The following is a 26,458-nucleotide window of genomic DNA, read 5'->3' as shown; positions in this document are numbered from 1 at the left end:
ACCCCCTTTAAAAGATGCCTGCCTAAAATTGAAAGTTGGGGGAATAGTGGGATTTGGAAATGCAATTTTAAAAAATCAAGAAAAAGCACAAGGATCACAGCAGAAACTAAGATATAAACTAAAAATATAAAACTCTCTGAGCCTAGGAACATGAAATGGCTGGGCATTGCAAGCTTCTCCCCTCCCCCCAGGTCTACTCAGAGTGGCAGTGGCTCTCCAGTGTAATATCTCCCTTTAGCTGTGGGTTCCCAGGTCAGAGTATTCACTTAGGCATCCGTTCTCAGGTCCATTAAGCAGAGACAAGCGGGCTTAAAACATCAACCCTATATTTGCAAGGAGACAACTCCATCAAGCAGCAGCTTCAGCTATTCAAACACAGGAAAGTGAAACTACTTGACCTCCACTCCATTGAAATACATTGCAGCACAGACAAAGTTGCAAAGAAAATCAAAATGGATTTCCCATTAAGATAGACTACTCTGGGACTGGAATGACAGCCACCAGAATGAAATGACAGTCCCTGGGAGTAGCAGAAGCATTCTGGGATTGGAATGAGAGCCCCCAGAGTGGAATTCCATTCCCAGAATGCTGCTGCTACTTCCAGGGGCTGTCATTCCACTCTGCACCCAGTCATTCTAGTCCCAGAACACTTGCTAGGCACCGTCATTCTACTCTGGGAGCTGTCCTTCCAGTCCCAGAGTACTGTTTCAATTGCTAGAAACAGTCCTAGAATAGTCTGGGTGCATAGACCTTAATGGAAAAATCCATTCTGTATTTTCTTTGTAATTTATAAGCCCAGAAGAGCTTCCTTTTTGAAGCGGGCAAAGACAAAGAGGAAGGGAGCTAGAAACTTCGGCAGCCTCAAGCTTCAAAGGGTGAGGACAGGAGGGGGAGGAGGGGGAAGAAAAGAGCCGTGGGACTCACTAAAGCCTTAAGTTTGACACCCTTGGGCTGGAGTGTTTTGCAGATCTAGCAGACATGACTTGGTAGACAGTTGTGAATCGGGCTGGGGAGAACAGAACTCAGATTGTAAAAAGATTGTACCTGCAGGTCAACTAAGCCACTGCAAGGCAATTCAGATATATAATATTCTGTTGTGTGAGTAGAATTTTACTTACTGATTATAGGCTCCAACCCCTGATAAAGAAATGTAGCATGTATATCACAAGGCAGTTTGAGAACTTTCCTGATTGAGGAATATTGGAGTAGAGTTAAAGGTGCCTAACCCAAGGCTATTTATTGGGTTAATATGGAACTATTAAATAGAACACGTCTCCTCCTTAATACTCATATCCAGCCCTGTTTTGCTAATGGGGAACAATGTAGCTTGGTATAGTTTTCATAGGTCACTTGGTGCATCTGTGCCAAATATTTGAGCCGTGCATGTACACAAACACACCAGTTTCACAGATGAGTCTAATTTTACAGATGGGGAATACTGAGATTCAGGAATAAATGATATGCTGAAGTCCATTCATTGTGGTTTTTAAACACGACTCCTCCATCACTATTAGCACCTTTGTAGATTGTGGCTGCCAAGATCATGGCATTCAATAAATTGGTTGTGGATTAACTCTTCGTAACAGATATCTCTAATACCATATAACTCAGTTTTACTAGTAGATGTTCCAAAACATCTGAGTTTAAATATAAAGACTTTTGTATCAGTAGGCATAAGAAAGGGTTTAATTGGCATACATGTAGTAATTCAAAAATTGGCACCCCCTGTCTCCTTGGGTCAACAAACACATTTGAAAGGTAAGCAACTGGACCTTCCACTGTCTTCTGAGGCTAGAACATAAGCCTCAGCATACAAACTCACATGATCAGTCACTGTTCCCATTCCAGGGCTGGTACACATACAAAATCTCCCTCATATCACTGATGTTTCTTATGTGTGTTCAAGAAATTGTGAAAGCAAGAAAATGAGGAAGCAAGAATTGTCCAGTTGCCTGGAAAATTGAATGGGTGGAATGTTGGAGCTACACTGTGCAGGAATACAGGCTTTGAGATGGGAATGGAAGAGGAGGAGATTATGGGACTTTGTTGGCTGCCTTATGCAGTGATGTCAAAGACAGGAATCAAGCAGCTTTTCCTTCAGCTGTGCTTGCAAAATTTCTGTTTAGGATTTTGGGGTGGGCATGAAGGAGAAAGTGTGAAAGAGAGCAAGCACATGCCTTCTTCCTGAGGGGTGATGCTCTGGCTGCTGCTTTGCTTCTGGCAGCAGCAGAGTCTCAATGTTCAAAAAGTCAGAATGCTCTTGTTATGAGCATTCCTGTCCTCTCTTGCAGGATGTGGCTTGCTTCTGTAGATATAAAAGACACTTAATTAAGATGCTGGGAACAGACAATTAGCGAAGTACAAGCAAAGGACTTGCAAGGACTTGCGGGGGGCATCTCATTTCCCCCTTCCCCACTGCTTTCTCTTTCCATTTCTTGAAAGCCCCCATATTAACTTCCATTTTCCTGCTTCCTCTCCTTCCCATATTATTACTTCTGTCCTCAGGATGGGTGAAGCCAGCACCAGAAATAATTTCTAAACTTAGCTTTAGAAGTTTTCAATAAATATAACTGGATTAGATTTAGATGAAGGTGGAGTGAAAACTGGGGAAGAAACATTAACAATTTGAGATAACGCAGGTGATACCACATTACTGGCAGAAAACCGGGAAGACTTGAAACAACTGCTGAATAAGGCTCAAGCAGAAAGTGCCAAAGTAGGATTACAGCTGCACATCAAGAAGACAGAAGTAGTGACTACTGGGGGATTACACAACTTTTAAGATGATAAGAAAATGGAAGATTTTCTATTCCTTAGCTTCATCATCAACCAAAGAGAAGACTGCGACCAAGAAATCAGAAGGAGATTAACACTGAGAAGGGCAGCCATAAAGGAGCTAGAAAAGATTCTTAAGTGTAAGGATGTGTTGCTGCCGATCATGATCATTCATACCATTGTATTCCACATTACTATGTATGGGTGGAGAAAGCTGACAGGAAGAAAGCTGATTAATTTCAAATGCAGTGTTGGGGTTTTTGTGGATACCATGGACCCCCAAAAAGCCAAATAAATTGATTCTTGATTAAATCAAGCTTGAACTCTCCTTAGAAGCTGAAGTGACTTAACTGAGGCTATTGTACTTTGGTCGCATTCTTCGGTCACTGGAAAAGACAATACTGCTGGGAAAAGTAGAAGACATCAGGAAAAGAAGACCAAACATGAGCTGGATTGACTCAAGGAAGTCATGAACCTCAGTTTGTAAGACCTGAGCAAGGCTGTAAAAGAGAAGCTGTTTTGGAGGTCATTAATTCATAGGATCACTATAAATCAGAAGTGACTTGATGGTACTTAACACACACACACAGGCTTTTATATTTTAAATATCCTAACACTTCATGGCTCTATTCAGGTGCAAGAACAAAACATGCATCATTGTTACACGAATGAGCCTTGTAAGGCTTTTCCTTGACTGTGACTTGGACATTGAAGACTTTCTGGATCCCAGAAAACAGTTCATAGTTTTGACCAATCCAGATGTCGTAATGAACTGTGGTTTGTTGAGAACGTGGAGTCTCCAGTCTTTCAACTCAGAGGGAGGAAGGGGCATGGGTCTGAGGTCTTCTGAAGCTTGTTACCATAATGAGAAACTATGGTTTGATACATCTGAATATAATGAATATGTATTAACGTTTCAAGGTTCACTGTTACATGAATGAAATGTTTGTGCACATGTGGGAGAGCAAGTACAAGTACAGTATCTACACAGTGTTATAGGAAAAACATACTCATGTTAAATTTATAGTGCTTTGAAATAGTTCTAGCAAAACTCATGTAAGAACTTAACTCATGTGAGTATTTTAATATTTTTCAGACTGCAAATGGATATATCTTGTTTTTTAATCTTCTGTCTGCAAGAGACAAGTATCTTTATGAACCGATTTATCCCAGGTAAGTCTATTGTAATTTTTTTTTTTGTTTCTTTCCATTGTACATGCTAAAACAGCTTGAAATAAACTCCCATTATAAAAATGTTTTCTAAAATACATGTACAGTATTTTGGTGTATCCGTGAAAAGTTACTGACATGTGAAAAGCTGTTGTTAGGGGGAAAAATACACCTAATGGTCCTATGCTTTTTTGGCTGATACTTAAAACATCTGAGAATTACAGCAGTGCAATTTTCAGCAAACCTGTTAGTGGAATTAAACTAAGTTTTATTATAAGGGTTTAAAAAGCCATGTTGCTATTTGATTGAAGCTTCTGAGAAAAAATGCAGTGACCTGGTTAGTTTAGGGTCTTTCTTGAGAAAGAGGAAGTAGATACAAACACTTGCTATAACCTTTGCTGTTTTATCACCTTGTATGACCAGCTGTGTACTAATTACCTTAAGTTTCTGGCTTTGAAGTGTTAGGATCCGTCTCTTCTTGGCATGTTGCACAAATGGTTTGTACTGCCTTGTTGATCTAATAAGGGCAAAATTTGTGGCTACCTCTGCTTAACTCCTGTGTGAATTCTTCTGCAGCTTTCACAAGAAGTGGGCGGATGGGATTTTTGGCTGTTCCCCATTCTGGTAGTAGCCCTCATTCCACACTGTAAGGACCCTCCAACCTGTTTTGGGAAGCAAAAGAAGAAGGGAAAGTAGCAAAAATCCATTTGTCCATTTCCAGTTCATCAGGATCCAACCCAATGTATTCTCCTTTGAAATGACAAGCAAAAAGAATGTGTGTTTGCAGCTTGTGAAGTGGATGCGATTTGTCAGTGCCCTTATAAAATAAGGAGAAATAGTTGTTTTCTTCTGTTTGTGGATTTCTTCTTAAATTGGCAACACTCAACAAATGTTGCAATATAATTCCATAGGTTCAAAAGTGTCATATCGTTAATTGTGGGAGAGGATATAAAAGTGATTGTTTCAATCATTTCCCATTAAATGCTGATCCCCCCCCCCCCCCGCACATTCTGTTTCTGTAATTTGCAGTATATATTATCATTGCTTATTTGAGCTTTTACATTGGGATAGGCTAATACCATGTTAATTTTATTAAAACATAAGAGAGAGATTCTTTGAGGGCTTGCTGTCTTTTATGGTACAGCAACAGCATGGCAAAGTTGTGGTCATGATCTGGTCTTTTCCTGTCTTTGAGGTTGTGTTCTGCCTTTTGTTAATCTTTTGTTTCGCTGTATTTAAAAAGTTAAATTCTTTTCAAGCTGTTGGCTTCCTTTCCTGCTTTGGAGCATGCATCAACCCATATATTTATTAAAAGGGATCGTAGGAGGAACAGCAACATGATTAACCCATATTAGCAAGCTGGTCATCCCATGTAGATGACATCATCCCTGTAGATGTTCTATTACATTTGCAGACAAGGTTTATAAAAACTGATATCCAGATGCAGTATACTTTGGTTGGCTGTGTGGAAAGGCCTTCAGGGATTTGATGTGGAAACTGGTTTCCTGGAGCGTTACAAAGAGTTCTTGATGGCAGTAATAGTGTTGGGCCTTAAGGGTTTGTTGACTTGTTCTCCTAGACTGTTCTACTCAATTCTTTGGAGGAAAGCTAAAGAATAGATAGCAGTTGATATTTGGATGGAGCCAAGACTATATGTGGCACTGCTCCAGCTTCCTTCTAGTTCAGATTGGAACTTGGAACATTGTCAGTGCTGGCCATAAGCCCACGCTCTGAGATGCTGCTCTCAAATATGTGTACAAAGAATGCACTTCAGTCTTCAGCCTAAATTTTAATATGATGGCAGAAAACCGATTAAAATTTAGAAAATGAAGCCAAATAGCATTAGAAACTGATGTTTAGCAAAGAAAAGAAATTGCATAAACTTCTGGGAGCAGGCATATCTTTTGGTATTAAAGTATGTGTAAAGGTATAAATAGCAGTAACTATGTGTACTTTTGCTTTTAAAACATTTTATCAAAAAATCCCCAAGGGTACATACAGAGGGTTCAATCCAAAGTAGAAGAGATTTACAAGTTGTTTTCTACAGAACACTTGAGAGAGAGAGTTTGTGCAATACTGTAACTAACAAGTAGGTTCTTTATATTTCTCTAGCTCCCACTTCAACAAGAAGTTGTGGAGGAACATCTTTGGATTTAGTGTGCTTCTTTTGCACAGCACTCTAGCATGAGGTCTTAAATAGCTCTTATCATTTGAGGAGAGGGAGACATCCTGGTGTTTGGGAACTCCTTCTCCCACAATCCCTGAAGGCAGGATATTTGGTCATTTCTTCCCTCCCCTGATGAGAGGAGTACCTCCTCCTTCTGTTCTTTTCCTGCCTCCTTTGCATGTGCAGGACTCAGAGGAACTCCAGTTACCTCTTGGCCTCTCTTTGATGTGGAGTTACTATTCAATCATCATTTGTTCCCCCCATTGTCTTACTGTGTATTATTCTATTGTCTTCATTGGAGGGGAGGAACCCTCCTTGTTTGTCCGTCCACCTCCAGCTCTGCTTGAGTGGCCAGTCACCACAGAAACCCCACAGCTATGTCATTTGCATCTCAAATAGCCTGAATTTGAAATGGCCTGCACACTTGCAGGTGATTTAGGGGCCATCATGCCAGAGGGCTGCAGAAGCAAAAGTGGAGGTGTAAATTGGCCACTTGGAATGAAACAATAGAGCATCAGGCTGAAATGGAAAGTACTTCAGCTGTGGTGTTGAATTCTGGCACCAACCCCACCCTATGCCTTGTTGCAGCAGTTGCCAGCAGCCTGCGTCAGCTGCCTCTTGCCTGCAGCATAAACACACTGATCAAGAGGTGGTGCGTTTCCTGGTCAGTCCTGCTTCCCTGGGCCCCTCAGGAGGGGATGGAGATTAGGGATGGGCACGAACTGGGAAAATGAAGGTTCTTCACGAACTATGAACCGGGACAAACCTCCCCTGACTTGCAAACTGGTTCATTCATGAGGCTCATGGATCTTCCCTCTCTCCTTTCTGCTGATGGCAGCTCCCCAAGGCCAGCAGAATGAAAGGGGGAAGATCTTGCAAAAGCCATTTCAGCGATCCTTTTTGCTCTCTCCCCGCTTGGGGAGGTATCCTTAAGAATCATTCAGAATTAGATGTGCAAGATTATTTGCAGTAAAACAATTCGTAATCTGGCTTCCATTGTTACCATCCCAACTTCCAATCTTATAGCTGCATTTGACACATTCATTGGTGTCTGAAGTACTGCTCTTAGGAATTTGAGTTGTGTTCTTTCCATCAATGTCCTATTCGCTGTAATAGCAGAGCTTCATATAGGATTTGTACGAGAGATTTCATCGAAAATAATTTAATGGCACCTGCCACATTTAGCCCACCTCTGGTCCAATGGAATTTTTGTATAGTGCCAGCACTCTTTTGTGCATTAGAGGAAACATACTTTGTATGTGAACTTTTCATCCTATTATCCTGTATGATCACACGTAAATATTTATAACAGTGCACCTGTTCTGTGCAAACAAACGCATACCAGTATGTAACAATATGTTACATATTGATGGCACATTGTCCCTGACAAGGCAATTCTATTTGCACTCTTAGGACTTAAAGTGGAAGGTACATAATATTTCCAGTTCATACAACAACTTCTGACACAAGGCCAAATATATTTGTGGCCCCAAATAAAAACTTTTTGGTATGTCATTCAATTCCATATTGGAACATTCCAATTTTGGTCCGATTTTAGTTATTATTTATTGTTAATTGCCTAAACATGTGTTACAGGGACTCTGTAGCTTGTTATATTTTGCACTATTTGACCTCTGAAGAGGCTCTTGTGAGCCAAAACGCATCAGATCATACATACACTGCTCTCTTTTTTGTGTATTTGTAACTTTGTACATTTTATGAGGCTTTATTTGGGCCCCTAGTAGGATTTTATATGTCTTTGTAATAAACAGTCTTTTGTACACTTACTTATGTTTTTAACTTTTGGCCCTCAGTTGGTTTTCTAAACTTCCTTTGGATGTTTGTACTTTGTTGGTTTAGATTTCCCCCCCTCTTTTTTGGGGTGACTTTGGGAGTGGAGCCAGGAGACTCTGGGGTGGCACCTCACAAGGATGTGATATCACAAAGTGATGTCCTGTGATGTCACTTCCAGGTCAAAGGTCAGGTGATGGCACTTCCTAAGCCCCACCCCTTCTGATGATGTCACATCCTGTACCAAAACCCACCCCTTCCTGTGATGTCACTTTTGGGGCACTCCCCCCAACCCTGCCTCTTCCTCCAAATTCAGCTTGCGGCTCTCGAGCATCTGACATTGTGTCTATGTGGCTCTTACATGAAGCAAGTTTGGCCACCCCTGGCTTAAAATGTTATAGATCTATACAGAGGTTCCACTACCTTGCAGCTTCCTTCAGCTGCCCAGGCCAGCACATGGCAAAGGCCATCTCCTCTAGACCTCAATTAAGAGTTTGTCTGCTCTGATGGACTCAGCACCAAAGAGACCTTCCTCCTTGCTTTCAGTTTGGTGTAGTGGTTAGGAGCACGGACTTTAATCTGGGAGAACCGGGTTTGATTCCCCGCTCCTCTACATGCAGCTGCTGGGTTACCTTAGGCAAGCCACAGTTCTCTCAAGAGCAGTTCTCAAAGAGCTTTCTCAGCTCAACCTACCTCACAGGGTGTGTGTAATGGGAAGAGGAAGGGAAGGAGATTGTAAGCCACTCGGAGTGAAGGGCGGGGTATAAATCCAATCTCTTCTCCTCCTCCTTCTCTTAATTTATCCAAATATCTGTTTCCTGCTTGGAGGGGGGTGGAGACTGGGCTATCCTATGGTTGTTAGCAGGTCCTATTAGCATTTCTTAAGAGGTATCTGAGGTGAGGCTGGAAAGCCATTGAACTTACTTCCCCCTTCCTGCCTGTTCTCTGCCCAGAGAGAAAAGTTTTTAAAAATCTCTTGGTAAAGGTTTTACTCAGGTCAGACCTCTATCTAGAAAAAGGCATTTCTTCACAAAAAGTATTAAGAGAATGCAAATCACTTTCACAAGTCCCTGTAAACCTGTATACTTAGTTTAAGTACATTTCAGTTGAAAGGACACTTGATCTGACTTAGTACAACTGACTTAGACTTTTGAGAATATCCTCTTCTGTTTTAACACTTTTGAGAAGTGTCTGCTGTAATTTAGAATTTGGATAGACATCAGCAACTGCTGATGTGGCAACGGAGACAAAGCATTCCTTCCTGCTTCTGTCAGCAGTGTGCATTCATAGTTTAAAGGTCAAAGCAATTGAAATACTTAGATCATTGAGGATGTGTGCTACATCTAAACACTGAATTTTTTAATGATCTTACATATGCCCCAAGGTTTACTCCAGTTGCTGCTGTCAGTGGTGAGAAAATGGAAATTAAGGAATCCTACAACAATGTATCTCTTAGTGTGAGCATTAGGGGTGTGCAAAAAATAAAAGGTATTTTTCAGTTTTGGGTATATCAGACCCAGGAAATATTCAGTACTGCCCAATATATTCGGATCTGGTATGCTCAACAGGAGGAAAGGGAGGCATGTTAACCTTCTTTCCCTCCTGAAGCCTCTGCAGCTTTCCTTGTCAATTTCACTCTCCGCCAGTCAGCTGTTAGGTTTAAGCCATTTAAACCTAACAGCAGGCAGGGCATGGGAGTGAAACTGACCAGGGAAAGGCTCCTCTCTCTGGGGTAGCTGGAGAAGAGAAGGCAGGGAGCCCAGGCATGTTTCCATGCCTGTCCTTGGCTTCCCAGCCTGTCCCCCGCCACCAATCAGTTGGGGAATCCAAGGGAAGACATGGAAACATGCATCCTTTCCTTCCTGAGTCTCTCCACAGCAGCTCAGGGAGGGAAGGAAAGGCATTTAAACATTCCTGCATTGAGATTTCCTTCCCTCCCTGAGTCTCTCCGCACAGTGGATCAGCTGGGAAGTCAAGGGCAGGCATGGAAAAATGCCTGAGCTTCCTGCCAGCCCTTCTCCAGCTTCTCCGCAGCTGCAGAACAGCAGGCAAAGACAGCTCAGGCATGTTTAAATGCCTTTCCTTCCCTCCCTGAGTTTCTCTGCAGCAGCAGAGAGGCTCAGGGAGGGAATGAGGCATTTTTCCATGCCTTCCGTTGGCTTCCCCAGCTGACCCACTGTAGCGGGCCAGCTGGGAAACCAAGGGCAGGCATGGAAACATGCCTGGGCTCCCTGCCTGTCCTCTCCAGTCATTCCGCAGCCACGGAGTGGCTGGAGAAGGGCAGGCAGAGACACGGTGGGCATGATTAAATGCCTTTCTTTCCCTCCCCGTATTCGGGGAGGTAAAGAAAGGCATTTAAATATGGCTGCACTCTCTGCCTGCATTTCTTCATGGTCAGTTTCACTCCCACCTGCCTGTCAGCTGTTAGGTTTAAATGGCTTAAACCTAACAGCTGACTGGTGGGGAGTGAAATTGATGAGGGAAGCCACAGAGGGAGGGAAGTTGGCATTTGGCTACCCAAAAGCCAAATAAATTTGGGGGGAAATTTGGGAAATTATATTTGGTTGCCGAAAATTTTCCTGAATTTGCATTTGGCTTTAGAATACCGAATGAATACTGATAAGGCATTTATTTGGTGTGTGTTTTTTGTTCGGCGAAGCCAAATGCACACCCCTAGTGAGCATTCCAGATCTGCCTTGTACAGTTATAATTATTAAGAATGTATTTGGGCTAGTGAGTTCCTGCTAAGTACACTTTCCCCACTGCCTCCTGCTGCCATATGTTAATTACAGTTATAATTATTAAGAATGCATTTGGGCTAGTGTTTATCCAGAGAGTTCCTGCTAAGTACCAAAGACGAGGATATGTGAAGATGCCATGGTCTAACACATCTGATGAAGGTTGCAGTGTTCCCAGGTTTTGTTCGTTGTTGTTGTTTGTTTTGCTTTTGGGCAATTGGGAACTTTGGGGGAATGTTGAAATATAATCCTGTAAAATATATATTTTTTGTGACTCAATGAAATGATTTTTAAGATAGATTTTTAGTCAAATCATATAGCATGAAAAATTATGTAAGATAATCTACAGCATTAAAGGTAAAGGTTTCCCTTCCTCGAAAGCCAGTCGAATCTGACTCTAGGGTACGGTACTCATCTCCGTTTCCAAGCCAAAGAGCCAGTGCTGTCTGGAGACGTTTCCATGGTCATGTGGCCGGCATGACTAGATGCCAAGGCTCATGGAATACTGTTACCTTCCCACCAAAGCAGTACCTATTTATCTACTTGCAATTTCTTGCTTTTGAACTGCTAGGTTGACAGGAGCTGGGACCAGAGACCAGAACTCACTCCGTCATGCAGCACTCGGGTCTCAAACTGCTGAACTACTGACCTTCCTTTCTGTAGTTCAGCATCTTAACCACTGAGCCACCGCAGCCCCAATCTACAGCATTAGCTAGTGGCAATTCCTATGTGTACTTTAGTCATCTACAACCTATTTTGAAGGAGATGGTTATTGTTAAATGTGAATAATTTGCGGAACAATTAATATGTTTAACAAATTTAAAAAATCGTTATAATGTTACAAAGTTTATACCTGTTGCAGCTGTGGGCTAAGGTATACTTTGGCCACAGGTCAAGTCAGGCTTCTGCCAACTCAACTCATTTTCCCTGCAGCTCCTCAGTAGCTGTGGACAGCTTACTTTACCAAGCATTGCAGGGCCCTATTCAGATCAGAACAATGGCATTGGGGGAGGAAGTACTCCATCCACCCCCGTACTGTTTTCCCAAGCCAGAACAACTCTGGGCAAGTGTTATTTGCCCAAGTGGGGGCTGGAAATGCAGTATGAATGCACTGCTGTGCAACTCCACAATGAGGCAAAAAGCACCTGTGGGATTATTTTGTTCTCAGGAACACAGAGCAGAGAGGGAGGCTTGGAGCCCGTTCCATGGTAGCATAGTCCAGAACTATTTTTCCTCTGAATCCTTACTTTGTTCTGATCGGATCATAAGGTTTATATGATTCTTATGGTACAATCATCCCATTAAAAATAATACCTGTCTGAATAATTTAGAAGATAAATATCTCCTCTGATGTAGTCCTAACTATGTCCACTGTTCCTTTGACTGTGATAGGGTAGAGATCCAGTGCAGCTTTATTGCCATGCCATAGTAGACTCTAGAGCTTGCTTCATAGTTGGGTTAGAGTAAGAGCTGTCCTCATTCCTCTTAAATTTAGTCAGAACTGTATGGCAGAGAACACTATTTTTACCATAGAGTGTCTGTTCAGTAGTTTTGTTTGAGGGACTTAATAAAACAGCCTTGTGAAGTTTGGATTGTTTTTTGTCTTCTTTTTAAAGAGGAAGCCCACATATGAAAGGAACACCACACTATAAGGAAGAACAATGTGCCCCATTATTAAATCTAGAGAAGAAGCAAATTTTGGATTTGCAAGCATCTATAACCAGGTACGGTGAATCTTCATTCATATCTGCTTTCAAACATGGCTAATGATATGCTTGATAGCAGTAATCCAGGAAATCACTGGTGGAACATTTAAGGCATGCTAATATGTTATGCGATGTCAAGCACTGAATCAATGTCACATCCAGGGAATGCTTCTACCTTTTTGAGTTTGATTTTAGTCAGTGTGTTAGAACAATGTTTTATGGTTTCTTCTCTATGCCTTGTCAGCTGCTATAGAAATGACCTAATAGAACTTGTGATGATGCACTTATCGGTACCAGTGTTCTTCTCCTCCTTATCAGAAAGTTGACTATTTACTACTGTTTGGTTTTTTGTAATTAACAGGGTCCTTAATTTTTATTTTTGCTGAAAAAAGTATGTTACTATGTCCTGTTTGGGAAGTTCCCCAAACCTCCATTAAAGAATGAATTAAAAATCACAGGCTGAATTATATTGTATCCTTCTAGGACAAGAGACCTGAATTATATTAAATATAATTTGTGATTGGTCTTCACTGCCTGTAGTACCTACTGTATCTTTCTTGTAGCTTACAGTCCATGTTGGAAGATCTACTTGTTGCTACTGTTGATGGGCTGCTTCATCTAATTCACTGGGATGGTGTGATAAATGGAAGGAAAGCCATAAACCTCTGTACAGTACCATTTTCCGTGGATCTCCATTCTTCTAGAGGTATTTCTTATTTAACTCCTGTTGTTTATAAAGAGAGGAGAATACTTTAGAAGGGAGCCTACCTTTTCTGTGAAAGTAGAGCTAATGAAGGCCAAGAAGACAGTTTGAAATATGGCAGTCAAAATTGTTAATTTTTCTATTACTAGGTTCATTTTTGGGATTTGAGGATGTGCACATCAGAGATATGGAATACTGTGCTACGCTTGATGGGTTTGCTGTTGTGTTTAGTGATGGCAGAGTTGGTTTTATTACACCAATGTCAAGTGGATTCACAGCAGAGGTATGATTTTTTTATACTGCACTAGCACATCATTAGTTGGTTGCTCAAATTTTATAAGTTAATTTAATATTCTGTCTTATTCTCTTAGTAAATTATGACTGAGAAACTGTGAAATATGCATTCAACCAATTTTTGCAGGAATATTGGCAAATAGATTTTAAAAAGTATTATCCCAAACTGTTCATCAAGATCAAGCTGGCTTTCTGCCCAAGAGACAAATGAAAAACAACTTACGAATAATCATAGATGTGTTAGAGTATTATGAAGAAGACTCGGATAAAGAACTTACATTAATGTTTCTTGACGCGGAAAAAGCCTTCGATAATTTATCATGGGAATTTTTACTACAGAAACTAAACAGTGCAGAATATGGACAATATTTTTATACAATGGTCAAACCAGTTTACAACAAACAATATGCAAAAGTAATAGTAAATGGAGATGTAACTAACACGATAGAAATGCAGAAGGGTTCTAGACAGGGATGTCCGATTTCGCCATTATTATTTATTTTCGCACTAGAATCTTTAAATAATGCAACAAGGAATGATACACAGATAGAAGGGCTAAAAATAAGAGGTGAAGAATATAAATTGCAGGCATTCACAGATGGCCTGGTGTTTATTTTTGAAAATCCAGAAACATCAATTATCCACTTGATGGAAACTATTAAAAACTATGGGCAAGTGGCAGGACTTAAGATTAATCATAAAAAATCCAAAATAATAACTAAAAATTGCTCTCCAAGGACTTTAGAATTAATACAAGAATTAACTAACATGGAAGTGGTTAAAAAAGTAAAATATTTGGGAATTAATGTATCTAACAAATGTAATTCACTAATAGAAGACAATTATTATAAGTTATTGAAAGAAATTGCTACAGACTTGACTAAATGGAAGAATATTCCGTTATCACTGATGGGTAGAATAGCGCTGATAAAGATGAACTTTTTACCAAGATTCTTATTCTTAGCTCAAAGTATACCGGTCTTAAAAAAACAAAATATCTTTGAAGAGCTGAATAAAATTACAAGACAATTTATATGGCAATATAAGAGACCCAGAATAAAATGGAATGTGATGCAGGATAGAAAGGAAAGAGGGGGAATGTATGTTCCTAATTGGTATATATACTACCAAGCGGCCACCCTAGTTTGGATAAAAGAATGGATAACATTGGAAAATACAAGGATTTTGGCATTAGAAGGGCATGATTTGTATATGGGGTGGCACGCGTATATATGGTATGAAAAAGATAAAATCCATTCAAACTTTGAAAGACACACGTTAAGAGGAGCACTGAATAACATATGGAGAAATATAAAAAGAATATTCTATAGGAAAACTCCAAGATGGGTCTCCCCTCTAGAAGCTTTTATTAATCCCTCATTAATAACAATGAGTAAGAAAGAAAGCTATCAAATCCTGCTAAGTAGAAACAATAAATTAAAAACAGAAGAAAAATTACAACAAGAAAATAACTTATCATGGTGGGAGTAGATAATGTTACGAGACAAATATAAAAAAGATATGTTAAGGGGATTTGAAGATCAGAATAATGAACTGGATAAAATTTGGTTGTCCTCGAATGATAAATTAATACAGAAATTATATAAGCTTTATTGGATGAGTATGAACAAGACGAAACAATTAAAACTGTTATGTTAACCTGGATGAAAGATGTAGGAGAGAATATAGAATGGGAGCAATGGTCAAAAATTTGGAAAACTATTAAATATATGAAAGCCATTTCATACAAGGAAAATGTATATAAAATGTTCCACAGATGGTACTGGTCCCTGGATAAAATAGCAAAATGTTATTCCGGGTAGCCCAACTTATGTTGGAAGTGCAAATCGAATATAGGGACCTTCTACCATATGTGGTGGAAATGTAATAAAATACAAGGTTACTGGAAAATGGTATGGAAGATACTAATTCAAGAAATTCTGGAAAAAAATTTAGCACTAAAACCTGAAATATACCTGTTAAATATAATCCCGGAGGGATATAAAGTGCAAGAAGTTTATTTAATAGTTTATATAATGACTGTTTATGAAAAGTCTTAGAAGATGATGCTGTTAAAGTGCTGCACTCCATTTGCCAGCAAATTTGGAAAACGCAACAGTGGCCACAATCTGAGTTTGAAACTAAAAAATAAAAATGAGAAGGTACATGAGAAGAGATGATTAAAGGTATATAAGTGGCTTGAAAATTTGTTTAGCGAGTAAGGACTCTACTATATATGTAAGATGTACAGATGGAATGTCTGATTTGTAAAACTGAAAATAAAAATTTAAATTAATTTTTTTTATAAGTTAATTAAATATTCTGTCTTATTCTCTTAGTAAGTTATGACTGAGAAACTGTGAAATATGCATTCAACCAATGTGGTTTAGTGAAGAAATATATTAAGGCAAAACCTAGAACTAAATGAGTTTTTTTTAACTTTGCTGCTGTTCTTTTTGTAGGTTTTCTGTATTCATCGATATGTTAAATCTAACTGAATTGAAAGTTAGTACAAGATAAATATTTCATAAGTAACACTTAGAATAAGTACAAAGTGCTTTTTGATGTGCAGATGCAATTTGTATAGTTAAGACTGCAGTATTCGTATTTGCTTTCTAGCATTCATTCTGTGTGATCTGCCCAAATTTAATTTATATTCTACTGTCACATTTTATATCATATGGATTAATTATTTTTTAAAAATATTCACATGCTGAGCTTAAAACATATTTCTCCTTCAGGTACTATACAGGTGCATTTTGAACTTTTTTGTACTTTTCTGGGTTCTTTTACTTCTGGTCATTGTGATCTATGTTTTATTACATTTCTCTGTTAGCTATCTTCAGTGGAATGAACATATATTGGTTTCTGGAAAGTCTCCCAAAGCTGCTTAACTTCAGCAGAGTTGCTGCATTATGTATGGCTGAGATCGTGAAAAAATATTAATATCCAGGGGTCATTTTGTAGAAAAAGAGGTGCAGAAGCTCATTAGCATAATTTATTTGCATATGCCACATCCCCTGACATCACCGGAAGTGTGTCAGAAGGCAACACCCACCACTCAGGCTCCACTGGACTGTTTTGGATTACTAGCTATTGGGGGGGGGAGAACATGGAGATCTGTCGTCGCAGAGGAGGGAGAGCTTGTACCTGAATTAAAACCTGGTCTCAAAGGTGCCACTGGACTGTTTTGGGCCGGGGGGGTAGGGGGGGGCTCTGCAACTTACCTGGCTCCTTCTTGCTCTGATTGAGGGCTGCTGGGAGCAGGCTTGTTGCATGTGCCCGCCCCCTGGGCTCTTTACTGCCGGAGCTCCGTTCCTGTGCGCTCCTGCAGGAAATGACCCCTGTTAATATCAATCTTGTTAATATTTGTTTATTAAAACCTGTGTTTTAATATACAGATTTGGAAGTTAATTCTACTGTTTTGTTGAGCTGAATAGTTAAGTACTGCCTTGCTTCCAAAGACCTGAATTGAGATAAGACAAATCTGACATATAATATTTCCCTTTGTGAAGGTATTTTGTTAACAGCAGCATCACACTTTATAGCATCCTTAAGGAAAAGATGGTTTCCTTGTGGAAAACTGTAACGCGTAAAGATTGCTAAATCCAGTGAAATGTGGTATGCTATGGGTTTTGACAAAACTTTAATATAATTCTGAGCTGCCTTTCCACCTACCAAGATGCTCAAAGCTGTTTATGAAAAGATAAAATGCAAAATGACATCATAATTTACTGTACTTCACATTTGTATAGCTGGGATCCAAGTGTGTTTCAGTACAAATGGTTTAAGTTGCCCTTTTGAAAAGCTGCCTCTGGGTTTGAGGGAGCCTCTGGAGTGGCATTCTACAAGGGGTAGAAAGGCCTGCCATCAGCAGAAAATGTTGCCTTTCCCTCACATCCTAGCAGATGTGCTTGCTCTTTGGGGAATGGGGTTGGGAGAGAGGTACAAGGAACAATACTGCTGCTTTTAAAAATAGAGATAAATAGTGACGTGAACAATTTGTATAAGGAAAATTGGTCTCAGTTCTTGTTGGAAGCTTATTTGAAAGGTCCTTGCAATCAGCAGTGCTTGTGCCTTGTGAACTTAAATTTAAGAAAAGCTTCTCAATATGATGGCTTTGTCTGGAGTATGCTCTGTTCCAGACTAAACAAGTGTCTTTACATAAAATCTTTTATAACATATCTTACAGCAGCTCCATGGTGTTTGGGCACAGGATGTTCTGGATGGAACCTGTGTGGCTGTAAACAACAAATACCAATTAATGGCATTTGGATGTGCAAAGTAAGTTATCTGTCTCAACTGTGAATCTGAAGGGAAGGAAAATTGGTGTTCCTTTATACTATGTTTGCCTTTAAGCAAAGCTTAATTTTTTAAAAACAATTTCTGAACCTCTGATTAGGAGTGGTCCTGTTGATTTTTTTTTCAATCTTGTTTAAAGAAAAATAGAAAATACGCCTTGTCTTGGAAAAAGTCTTTTTGGAAGTATTTATTAATGAAATAAAGCATTTTGCAAATCACATGCTAGGCTTGGGGGAAAAGACTCACCTGTCATTTGTCTATCTTCAGTAGCCACCATGGCAAAGTAAACTTTTAAATTCCTCACACAGGTATACTGTCTAAACATGTTACGTATCAGTGACCTGGAACTTAATTGTCACTACTAAAAAGTATAGTATGTTGTTAAACATCTTTTTATCTTCATCTTTATTAGTGGCCCATTTGCTGGGATACTATGTTCTTCCAATGCTATTTTTGGGAGAGTATTTCAATTAAATTTACTATTCTGTCCTGGAAATTATCTGTCTGAGATTAAAAATGTGGCTGCCTCTGAGATCTCTCAAGCTACTTTGTATGGTGGTTTGCCCTCTTCTCTTTGTGCTTCCCTTCTCCTATCCCAAATTGAGAAAGAACATTATAAAAAACGTTTGACACAAGCGTTCCGTATTTCTGAGATGGGTAGATTTTTTTCCTTCCTCATTTGATAATTAGGATGCTTGAACTACACTATTAGGATTCATAACTTAGTACTGGATGTTAATGTCTGGCTAGCAAATAAATGCTCTTTTAGGTTAGTGCCAGTACATTATGGAAGACATGAGAGTGGAGCTGTAGAGACGCAACAGCAGCAATGTAGGCAGATACAATGGAAATCAGTTCATTTCCAAAACGAGCAAAGTCTCATTTTGTAAGTCTGTAAAGGTATCTAACCCCTTCTCTATTATAAGCACAGCTGAGTGACTTTCAGCTCCATTCTACAACCCTGATGCCACTAGTCAGTATCCTGTGCTTTCTTCACAGAGAAGAAATAACTGACAAATGCCCTTGGCAAGCCACAGAGAGCATAGTGATAGCAGGCTAGTCATAAATGCCAGTGCCCACACAACAGGGACAACACATTGACATACCTCCCCTGACCAGCGTTCAGGTGCCTCTGCTCATACATGGAATACACCAAGGGTGGGAAGAAAGCACCTTCCTCTGGAAGGAGCTCCATGGCATGACTGGCCAGGGCCCTGGCATGAACATACCATAGGATTCAGGGCGCCATATGTGGCCAAGTTACCTTTTGCCAGGCGAGGGGAATGCAGACCCTGGAACACACAATTGCTCATTCACAAAATCATTCCTGTCAACTTCCTGAGCATTCACTGGGAAAAGACACCCATGAGACAAATGAAAGCAATGGATTCTGTGCCCTACAAGGGGGGATGCTGGTCAGAAGGCAAATCTCACCTTTTGCCCAGCAGCAGCAAAACAGCAGGGAGAGCTTGGATGAGAATCCATACTTTATAATGGGAATGGTGTCTTGGCCTCTTGTACCTTGGTTGGCTACCTCCAAAGAGTTTAGAGATATGCAGGAATATTTATGAGTAATGTTCTGCAGTAGCAGCAAAGAGCAATGGGACCATTGGTGTTATATCCCAAAGCCATTCTCTAGAAAGACAAAAAAATACCAAGTTGAGGTGTTTCTTACTGCTTTACTATGACACTGTTTTTCATATTTTAACGATACCATATGCTACTTTCTTTAAAATATGCAACCAACCATTGTTGAAAATCTCAGCTGAGGTAATGTTGTATGGGCCCCCAAGCCAAAATAATTTGAGAGTAGTTGGAATATAATGAATATTTGAAACAGGCATTTAAAATGGTGAAAGTTTAAGATACTCAATCTTAAAAATTAAAGTGTGTGATATATGTGGCTATGATGTGTACAGAATACATATTCTTAAAGGAATGTCTAAAAATGCGAAACAGATTTTATAATTGCTTTCAATGTTCAAGTAGAGAATTTCCTTTTATGATCCCTACCATAAAATCATCATTTGAACTGGATAAGAGCTGCATGTAAACAAGTAACTTAGACTGAAGCAGGCACAGGGCCATTTTTTAAAGAAATGCATGCAAACTAATTTTTGGTATGTAGCAAGAGAATTATGATTATATATTGATGTCTTTCACCTACTGATGGGTAGTACTTGGTTAGCTGTGTACTACAGTGCAGGAATGACTTGCAGGGTTATGCTGCGCCTTCAAATTGTATTGTTGGAGGCATTTCCTATTGAGATGTTAACAAAATCTGTGGATGTGGTGAAATACCCACTGAATGAACAGAAGAAATGGACAGATAAAAATCTCTGTTCTTCTGGAAAATAGATGGAGGAAGCAGTGTAAATTCAGCTGTTGTCTAATGTTTGTTTTCATTTATTTTCAAGGGTCATGTCCTGCCTTTCTACTAGCATTTAGGACTTCAGGTTGGCTTGCCAATAAGTTTAAATTAGAATGCCCTCCTCTCTGAATGATATTAGTGGAAGTTCTTACACCTGGGCCGGTAGTACAGCATATGGCAATGCCTGACTTAGAGTGGGAGTGGGAAGAAGAATACCATAAGAGCTGCTCTGCTGGCTTAGACTAGTGGTTCATCTTGTCCAGCATCCTGTTTCTCACAGTGCCAGTCAGTGGTCCTGAAAAGCCAAACAGATCACAGGGCACAGAGATCAAGCCCACACAGTTCTTCCGGAAGATAAGCTTGATGTTGTGCTCTGTTGCACTTGCTCTATAAACACTGAGTCCCAGAAGAAATACCTACACTGTCAAACTGATTAGTGGAGATAATCTACAGCATGAACTTCAACAGATCAGTATAGATTAGAGGTTGCTGTCTTTGATCAAAGCAGGTCTTTTATTCTTGTTTGGTTTTCAGAGTGACTAAAAGGTCCAGAGGTTTTCAGATCTTAGTCTGGAAATATTTGTAGAATTAAAAAAGACAAAAAAACCCTCTTTACACTAGAAAGCACTAACATTTGTTTCAACTAATGTTGGGAGAAATAATTTATGGATTTATGCTGATTAATTCTGAATTTTGAGAGCCATGGTTATTTTTTACTCTGAAAATATTTTTAAAAATAAATGGTACATAATGTTCTTTTTTTAAAAAAAATCCACCCTCTTCTCTTCCCTCCCAGTCCTTTCATCACCACTTATAATTTTTAATTGCTTAAGGCTCTGATCAGGTCTATAACTGAAATGAATCTTGTAAGCTAGTTTCCTTTGCCCTCCTTTGAGACTATGTTGCCATGCTGAGTTATTTGTCCTAGTAAGAAGGAGGGAGGCTACAGAAAAAAAGACCAATGAAATCACAAATCTGTAGTCAAAGCACGCTAAATAAATGCAACAATAATTATATGGAAAGCAAAGTCAATAATAATGCTAAACTCATACATATAATATTGTAGAATCACAAACATAATAAAGAACAATTATCCAAAAGTGGGTGGTAACAAACTCAAACCCACAATAAGTCACAGCATATCTCAAAAGCAGCAGACTTCCTTCATAAATAGAACAAGCACACAGAGGAAAAAAATTCTTTATATTAATATCACATGTCCTTGAATTGAAGTCCAAACAGTTATATACTGTGGCTTGTAGTAAATAAGAACCGTTCCAAGTAGAAACTACGCAGTTCCGGATAATATAATCAGTGTTTCAGATCTATTCCTTCGTCAGGTAAATCAGGTACGTCTTCGTTAATGTACAATAAATACACATGTATAAGCGAGGTCCTGATCAAAATATTCCAATTAGGCACAGCTCCATATATCTTGCAAGTTGGAGAGGTAATGGAGCTGTGCCTAATTGGAATATTTTGATCGGGACCTCACTTATACATGTGTATTTATTGTACTTTAATGAAGATTTACCTGATTTATCTAAGGAATAGATCTGAAATGCTGATTATATTATCCAGAACTGCATAGTTTCTACATGGAACGGATCTTATTTACTACAAGCCACCATATATAACTGTTTGGACTTCAATTCAAGGACTTCTGGTATTTATATAAACATTTTTTTTTCTCTGTGTGCTTGTTCTATTTATGAAGGAAGTCTGCTGCTTTTGAGATATGCTGTGACTTATTGTGGGTTTGAGTTTGTTACCACCCACTTCTTTATTATGTTTGTGATTCTACAATTTTTTATATATAAGCGTTCCGTGCACCTTGGTGTTTAGTCATGCCAGCCACATGACCACGGAAAACGTCTTCGGACAGCGCTGGCTCTTCGGCTTTGAAATGGAGATGAGCACCGCAACCCTAGAGTCGGACTCGACTGGCTTTCAAGCAAGGGAACCTTTACCTTTATATATATATGCTTTGACTACAGATTTGTTTGTGATTTCATTGGAGTTATTTGTCTGAGCCTAAACTCCTTCCCTACAACCCTACACTTCCAGTCCATCTCTCTGTCCTGTCCAAATCCATAAAAATCTCAGTAGAATGGTGGTCTCTCTGCATGTTAAAGGACTCCAGAGTCATGCTTGTATAAAAACAGCCAAAGAATCCTAATACTGTTTGTTTGATTACTGATAACATGAACAGGCAGGGCGGGTGAGTGGGGTTGAAAGCTGAAGGTCACAGTATTTTACTTATAATATGTTTAACTATTTTTTTTCAAAAAAAGTAAATGACATTAAAATGTAATGGGCAAAGAATATTTAAAAGAGTAAAATGTATAAAAACAGAAAATATAAGACTACATGTATTTTTCTTAACAGTTTGGATAAGATAAATTTTGTGTTCTTTGTAGCCTAATTTGTGTTTTGGATTGGATGAACTTGGTGCATATGAACTAGAGTATGTCGGGGGGGAGCATGAACTTTCCCAGTCTTGCATGAAAAATAAAAACATTAAGTGTTCACAAATGGCATATTCTTTTCCAGTGGTTCAGTGCAAGTTTATACAATAGATAATTCCACTGGGGCCATGCAGCTGTCTCATAAACTGGAGCTAACACCCAAGCAGTATCCTGGTGAGTTTTTTTTAATATAAACGTTTAGCAAGTTAACAGTTTAGCAAATGCTGACAATTCATAATGGCACCAACCTTGAAGACTATGCTACATTATTAGAAATACAGGTAGATTTATATGTCATCATGTGTATGTCATGTATGGGTTTAAGCAAATGAAAATGTTTTTATTGTCCTCCACGTTTTTACATTTACTCCAAAATATTTTCAAATTTTTACTGTCTTTGTGGCTGTACAATAAATGCATTTTAGAACTCCACGTTTTACTGAATGTGTTATAGATAACTATTTGATGAAGAAAAATGTGTGCAATCTATTCTAGTATTAAAAAATGCTTGTGTTCAGAAAATATGTGAGGATATATATGCTGTGTGTTTCACATACAGTTGTATTGAATGGCAGTGGATGGAATGAATATCCAAAATGAAATAGTTGAATTAAGTACAAAAGATCTGGACAAGCAAAGGGATGTTCATTCATCTGTTTCACTGAGTTATTATGAATTCCAGGGCAGGTTCTCATGTGTATGTGTCACTTGAAGATTGCAAAATCAAGTGATGCTTACATGTCTGAATGGGCTATCACACAACTTTTTTAGTGTTCCCTTTTAACTCAAAAATATTTCTCAAACAGCTTGTTGGTGGAGTCAATTCACACATTCCATTGTCAGTAATATGAAATTAGTGATATATATGCAGGTGTGTCAAAGAGCCCTAAGAAAGCTCCTATATAAATGAGAGAATTCTTGTTTAATTCTAACCCACCCACCCCTTTGAGACTCATATACTTAGGATTTTTTATATTTGTTTACAAGCTTGAAAGGAATAAAATTGTTGTCTTCTTTCTTGTGATTCTGAATGCTGTTTTTTTTTCCTTCCTCATAAGCAAGTGGTCTTGTAGTTTGCAGTTTTTTATTAGGGTTTGTAGACATCCAGTGTCCAAGATGAAGAAATAGCACATATTACTATAAAGCTTTGATTATAAGAAGAGAATATGACTATTACAATGGATTCCAGTTAGAATCCTCACAGCTGCATTATTATTTTTAAAATTTGTATCCTGTCTTTCTGCTATTTAAAATTTACAAAGCAGTTTACAGCCATAAAAATAAATCAGATAAAAGCCAGAGTAATTAAAAGTATGAAGTCAGCAACAGCTAAAAATATTAAAATCAATTAATACTAATAGATAAGTCAGTCAACAAAACTATAAAATCAGCAAGTATATCAACACTATCAGAAAAAATCCCCTAAATAGATTAACACAAGAGGTCAAGAGAGAGAACTCTCAAATGTCCTCTGGAATGAGTTAGTCCTGACCAGCTTCTGGAAAGTCAAAAATGAGGAGGCAAGGTAGATTTCCTGGGACTTCCACCATTTGGTGTACAGTGCTGAGAAAACCTTGCTCTATGTACTTGCCCATCTCAGGTCTTTCACAGAAGGGATCCTGAGCAGAGCACAGGTAAGTAATCTGAGCTCTTATGGACTGAAGTGATCCTTCAAGTTCCTTGACCCTAAACCATCTAGTCAGGCTATGTTGAATTGTGGACTGGACTGTGCCTCTTGTGTACTAACCATTTAATATGCAAATAATGCCCATCTTTAAAAGGCTTCCAAAAGCCTGTATGTACTTCTCAGTATGCTCATGTGCTGGATTATTTTTCTGTCATAGATATTTGGAACAAAACAGGAGCTGTTAGATTAATCAAATGGTCTCCTGATAGCTGTGTTGTTATGGTGACCTGGGAATATGGCGGACTTTCCTTATGGAGTGTATTTGGTGCTCAGCTGATCTGTACTTTGGGGGGAGATTTTGCGTAAGTATTTTTAAAGCATTATTATGACTGTGAATTGACCCATCTTTTGCTATTGAGCTTTTATTTAAAACATGTATTAATAACAGAATTCTTCCTTGTCCCTAATGTGTAATAGCAGGTGATTTTCTTACACTTTAAATGATCTAGAGTTTAATAAAAATGTGCTGTGTTTTTATTTGTAGCTATCGGTCTGATGGTACCAAAAAGGACCCTCTAAAGATCAGTTCTATGGTAAGCACTATTCAGTGAACAACAGAAAAATACAGTGAAAGCACTTACTGGATTTTATTTAGGGAAATTATATAAGACCACTCTTCTAGTACATAAAAAAGAATGATTCCCCCACTGTATTTGGTATTGTGGCATCTCTTTCTTTTTTGAATTTAGGCATTTTCAGGATTATTCTTTTCATCTAATTTAATCAGGAAAAGTCATTCAAAGTCATTGAGACTTGCTAAAAATATTATGTTCCAGATCTTGGAAGATAGTTTATCTGACTCCATTTTGAAGTTACTTTATGTAGCCAAGGTAGAATATGATGAGATAGTTGAAGAAAGGTGATAGTAGGGAGAAGCCCATCCAGGACTAGCTGGTATATGATAGCCTCATCTGCCAGGGCAGTTCTAATGGCTGGGGCTAGCTCGTGTGTGCTCACTCCAGGGTACTGAGATAATCAGAAGAAGATAGGGCCAAACAGCTGTGGAGAAAAGGAGAAGTTGTCTTTTCAGACATTAAGCAAGCATTGTACATTTTAAACAAACCCCAGATACCCGTGATGTATGAGTACAGTTTTCCAGGTTCACTAGAGTTAGTTCCCCCCACAAACTGATTCTTAACCACAGTTTAATCTAGCTTCAAAATCCTGGTTGATGGGGGAACTCGCTTTGATTAACTCAGGTGATACATTTGTATATTTTAAGTAAATTAGGTTTGTTTGAAACTGGGGCTCTTGCCATCACACTCTGAACAAGAAGAGGAGTGGCGAGAAGCAGAAGTAAGATGTGACCATGCAACTGGCACAAGTTGGGTTCATGCATAGTGTTGGATTACTGTGATACCTGAATGCATTTTTGTAATAGAAACCTGGATTATTGTGTGATGAATTGCTTAGAACACAGGTGTCAAATTCATTTGTTATGAAGGCCAGATCTGACATAAATGAGACCTCATTATGCTGGGCCATATGTGTCAAAAAATGTAATGCCAGGTAGCGGAGATACAAACTTTATAAAGAACACAAACACAAAGGGTTTTTTACTTAAAATAAAAATATGCTTAAAACATTACCACTCTTGCAATATTTTGTTTATTTAACAGTGTCTGATAACTGACACCTCTTGCTCTGAATTACTGCAACATAATGTTTGTGCTGTTGCAACCTTGAGTATGCTGTTCAAGTGTCTATCTGTAAGCTGCAAACCTACTTTTGATTTATTGGTATTCACTACAGAAATCTCATGCTCAGAGTTCTGAGCCTAGGATCCAGGGAAAACATGAAATGGCTGGGCATTGCGAGCTTTTGTACATAAATTGCTCTGTGTGCTGGTCAATAACATGAGAAGGCACCATAGTCTTCCTCAGTGGTCACTATCAGCCTACTATCTGGGAAATCTAAGTTCAAAATCCCCAAAGGAAATGTGCTGGGAGAACTTGGTCTGGACACACACTCTCAGCCTAATCCACCTCACTGGCTTGTAGTTATTCCTCATCTAAATAGTTCACATTGTTTTGCTACGGAGAAAGACTGTATCATGAGGGCATGAATACAGTGAAAAGGGGGCGGGGACCCAGTTGCACCCAGGAGAGCCACAGCATAACGAGCAAGGCACACAAAAGCTCATACCTTGGATAAGACTTTGTTGGTCTCAAAGGTGCTTTGTATTTCTCCCGTGTAATTGAGGCACCCAAGCATAGCAAGGCAGGAGAAAGGGGAGGAGCCTCAGCCATTAGAGGGGAAGAAAGGCTTGGCCAGGAAGCAAGTTCT

General features: G+C 39.0%; 1 protein-coding gene across 1 annotated transcript in view; it reads left to right on the top strand.

The window, feature by feature from the left end:
* Nucleotides 1-26,458, top strand: part of RIC1 (RIC1 homolog, RAB6A GEF complex partner 1) — a 75,489-nt gene that overhangs the window by 17,424 nt on the left and 31,607 nt on the right. Inside the window, exons 3-10 of the mRNA XM_015407473.1 lie at nt 3,872-3,948; nt 12,258-12,365; nt 12,911-13,053; nt 13,200-13,333; nt 17,537-17,628; nt 22,571-22,659; nt 24,330-24,474; nt 24,657-24,705. Of these exons, the coding sequence (XP_015262959.1) occupies nt 3,872-3,948; nt 12,258-12,365; nt 12,911-13,053; nt 13,200-13,333; nt 17,537-17,628; nt 22,571-22,659; nt 24,330-24,474; nt 24,657-24,705 (837 nt within the window). The remainder of the gene's footprint in view (nt 1-3,871; nt 3,949-12,257; nt 12,366-12,910; nt 13,054-13,199; nt 13,334-17,536; nt 17,629-22,570; nt 22,660-24,329; nt 24,475-24,656; nt 24,706-26,458) is intronic.

This window comes from Gekko japonicus, unplaced genomic scaffold (genome assembly GCF_001447785.1).
Source record: "Gekko japonicus isolate JY-2015 unplaced genomic scaffold, Gekko_japonicus_V1.1 scaffold667, whole genome shotgun sequence".
NCBI classification, from domain to species: domain Eukaryota; kingdom Metazoa; phylum Chordata; class Lepidosauria; order Squamata; family Gekkonidae; genus Gekko; species Gekko japonicus.
The sequence above is the reverse complement of the archived record's forward strand: the minus strand, read 5'-3'. Positions and strand labels throughout refer to the sequence as shown.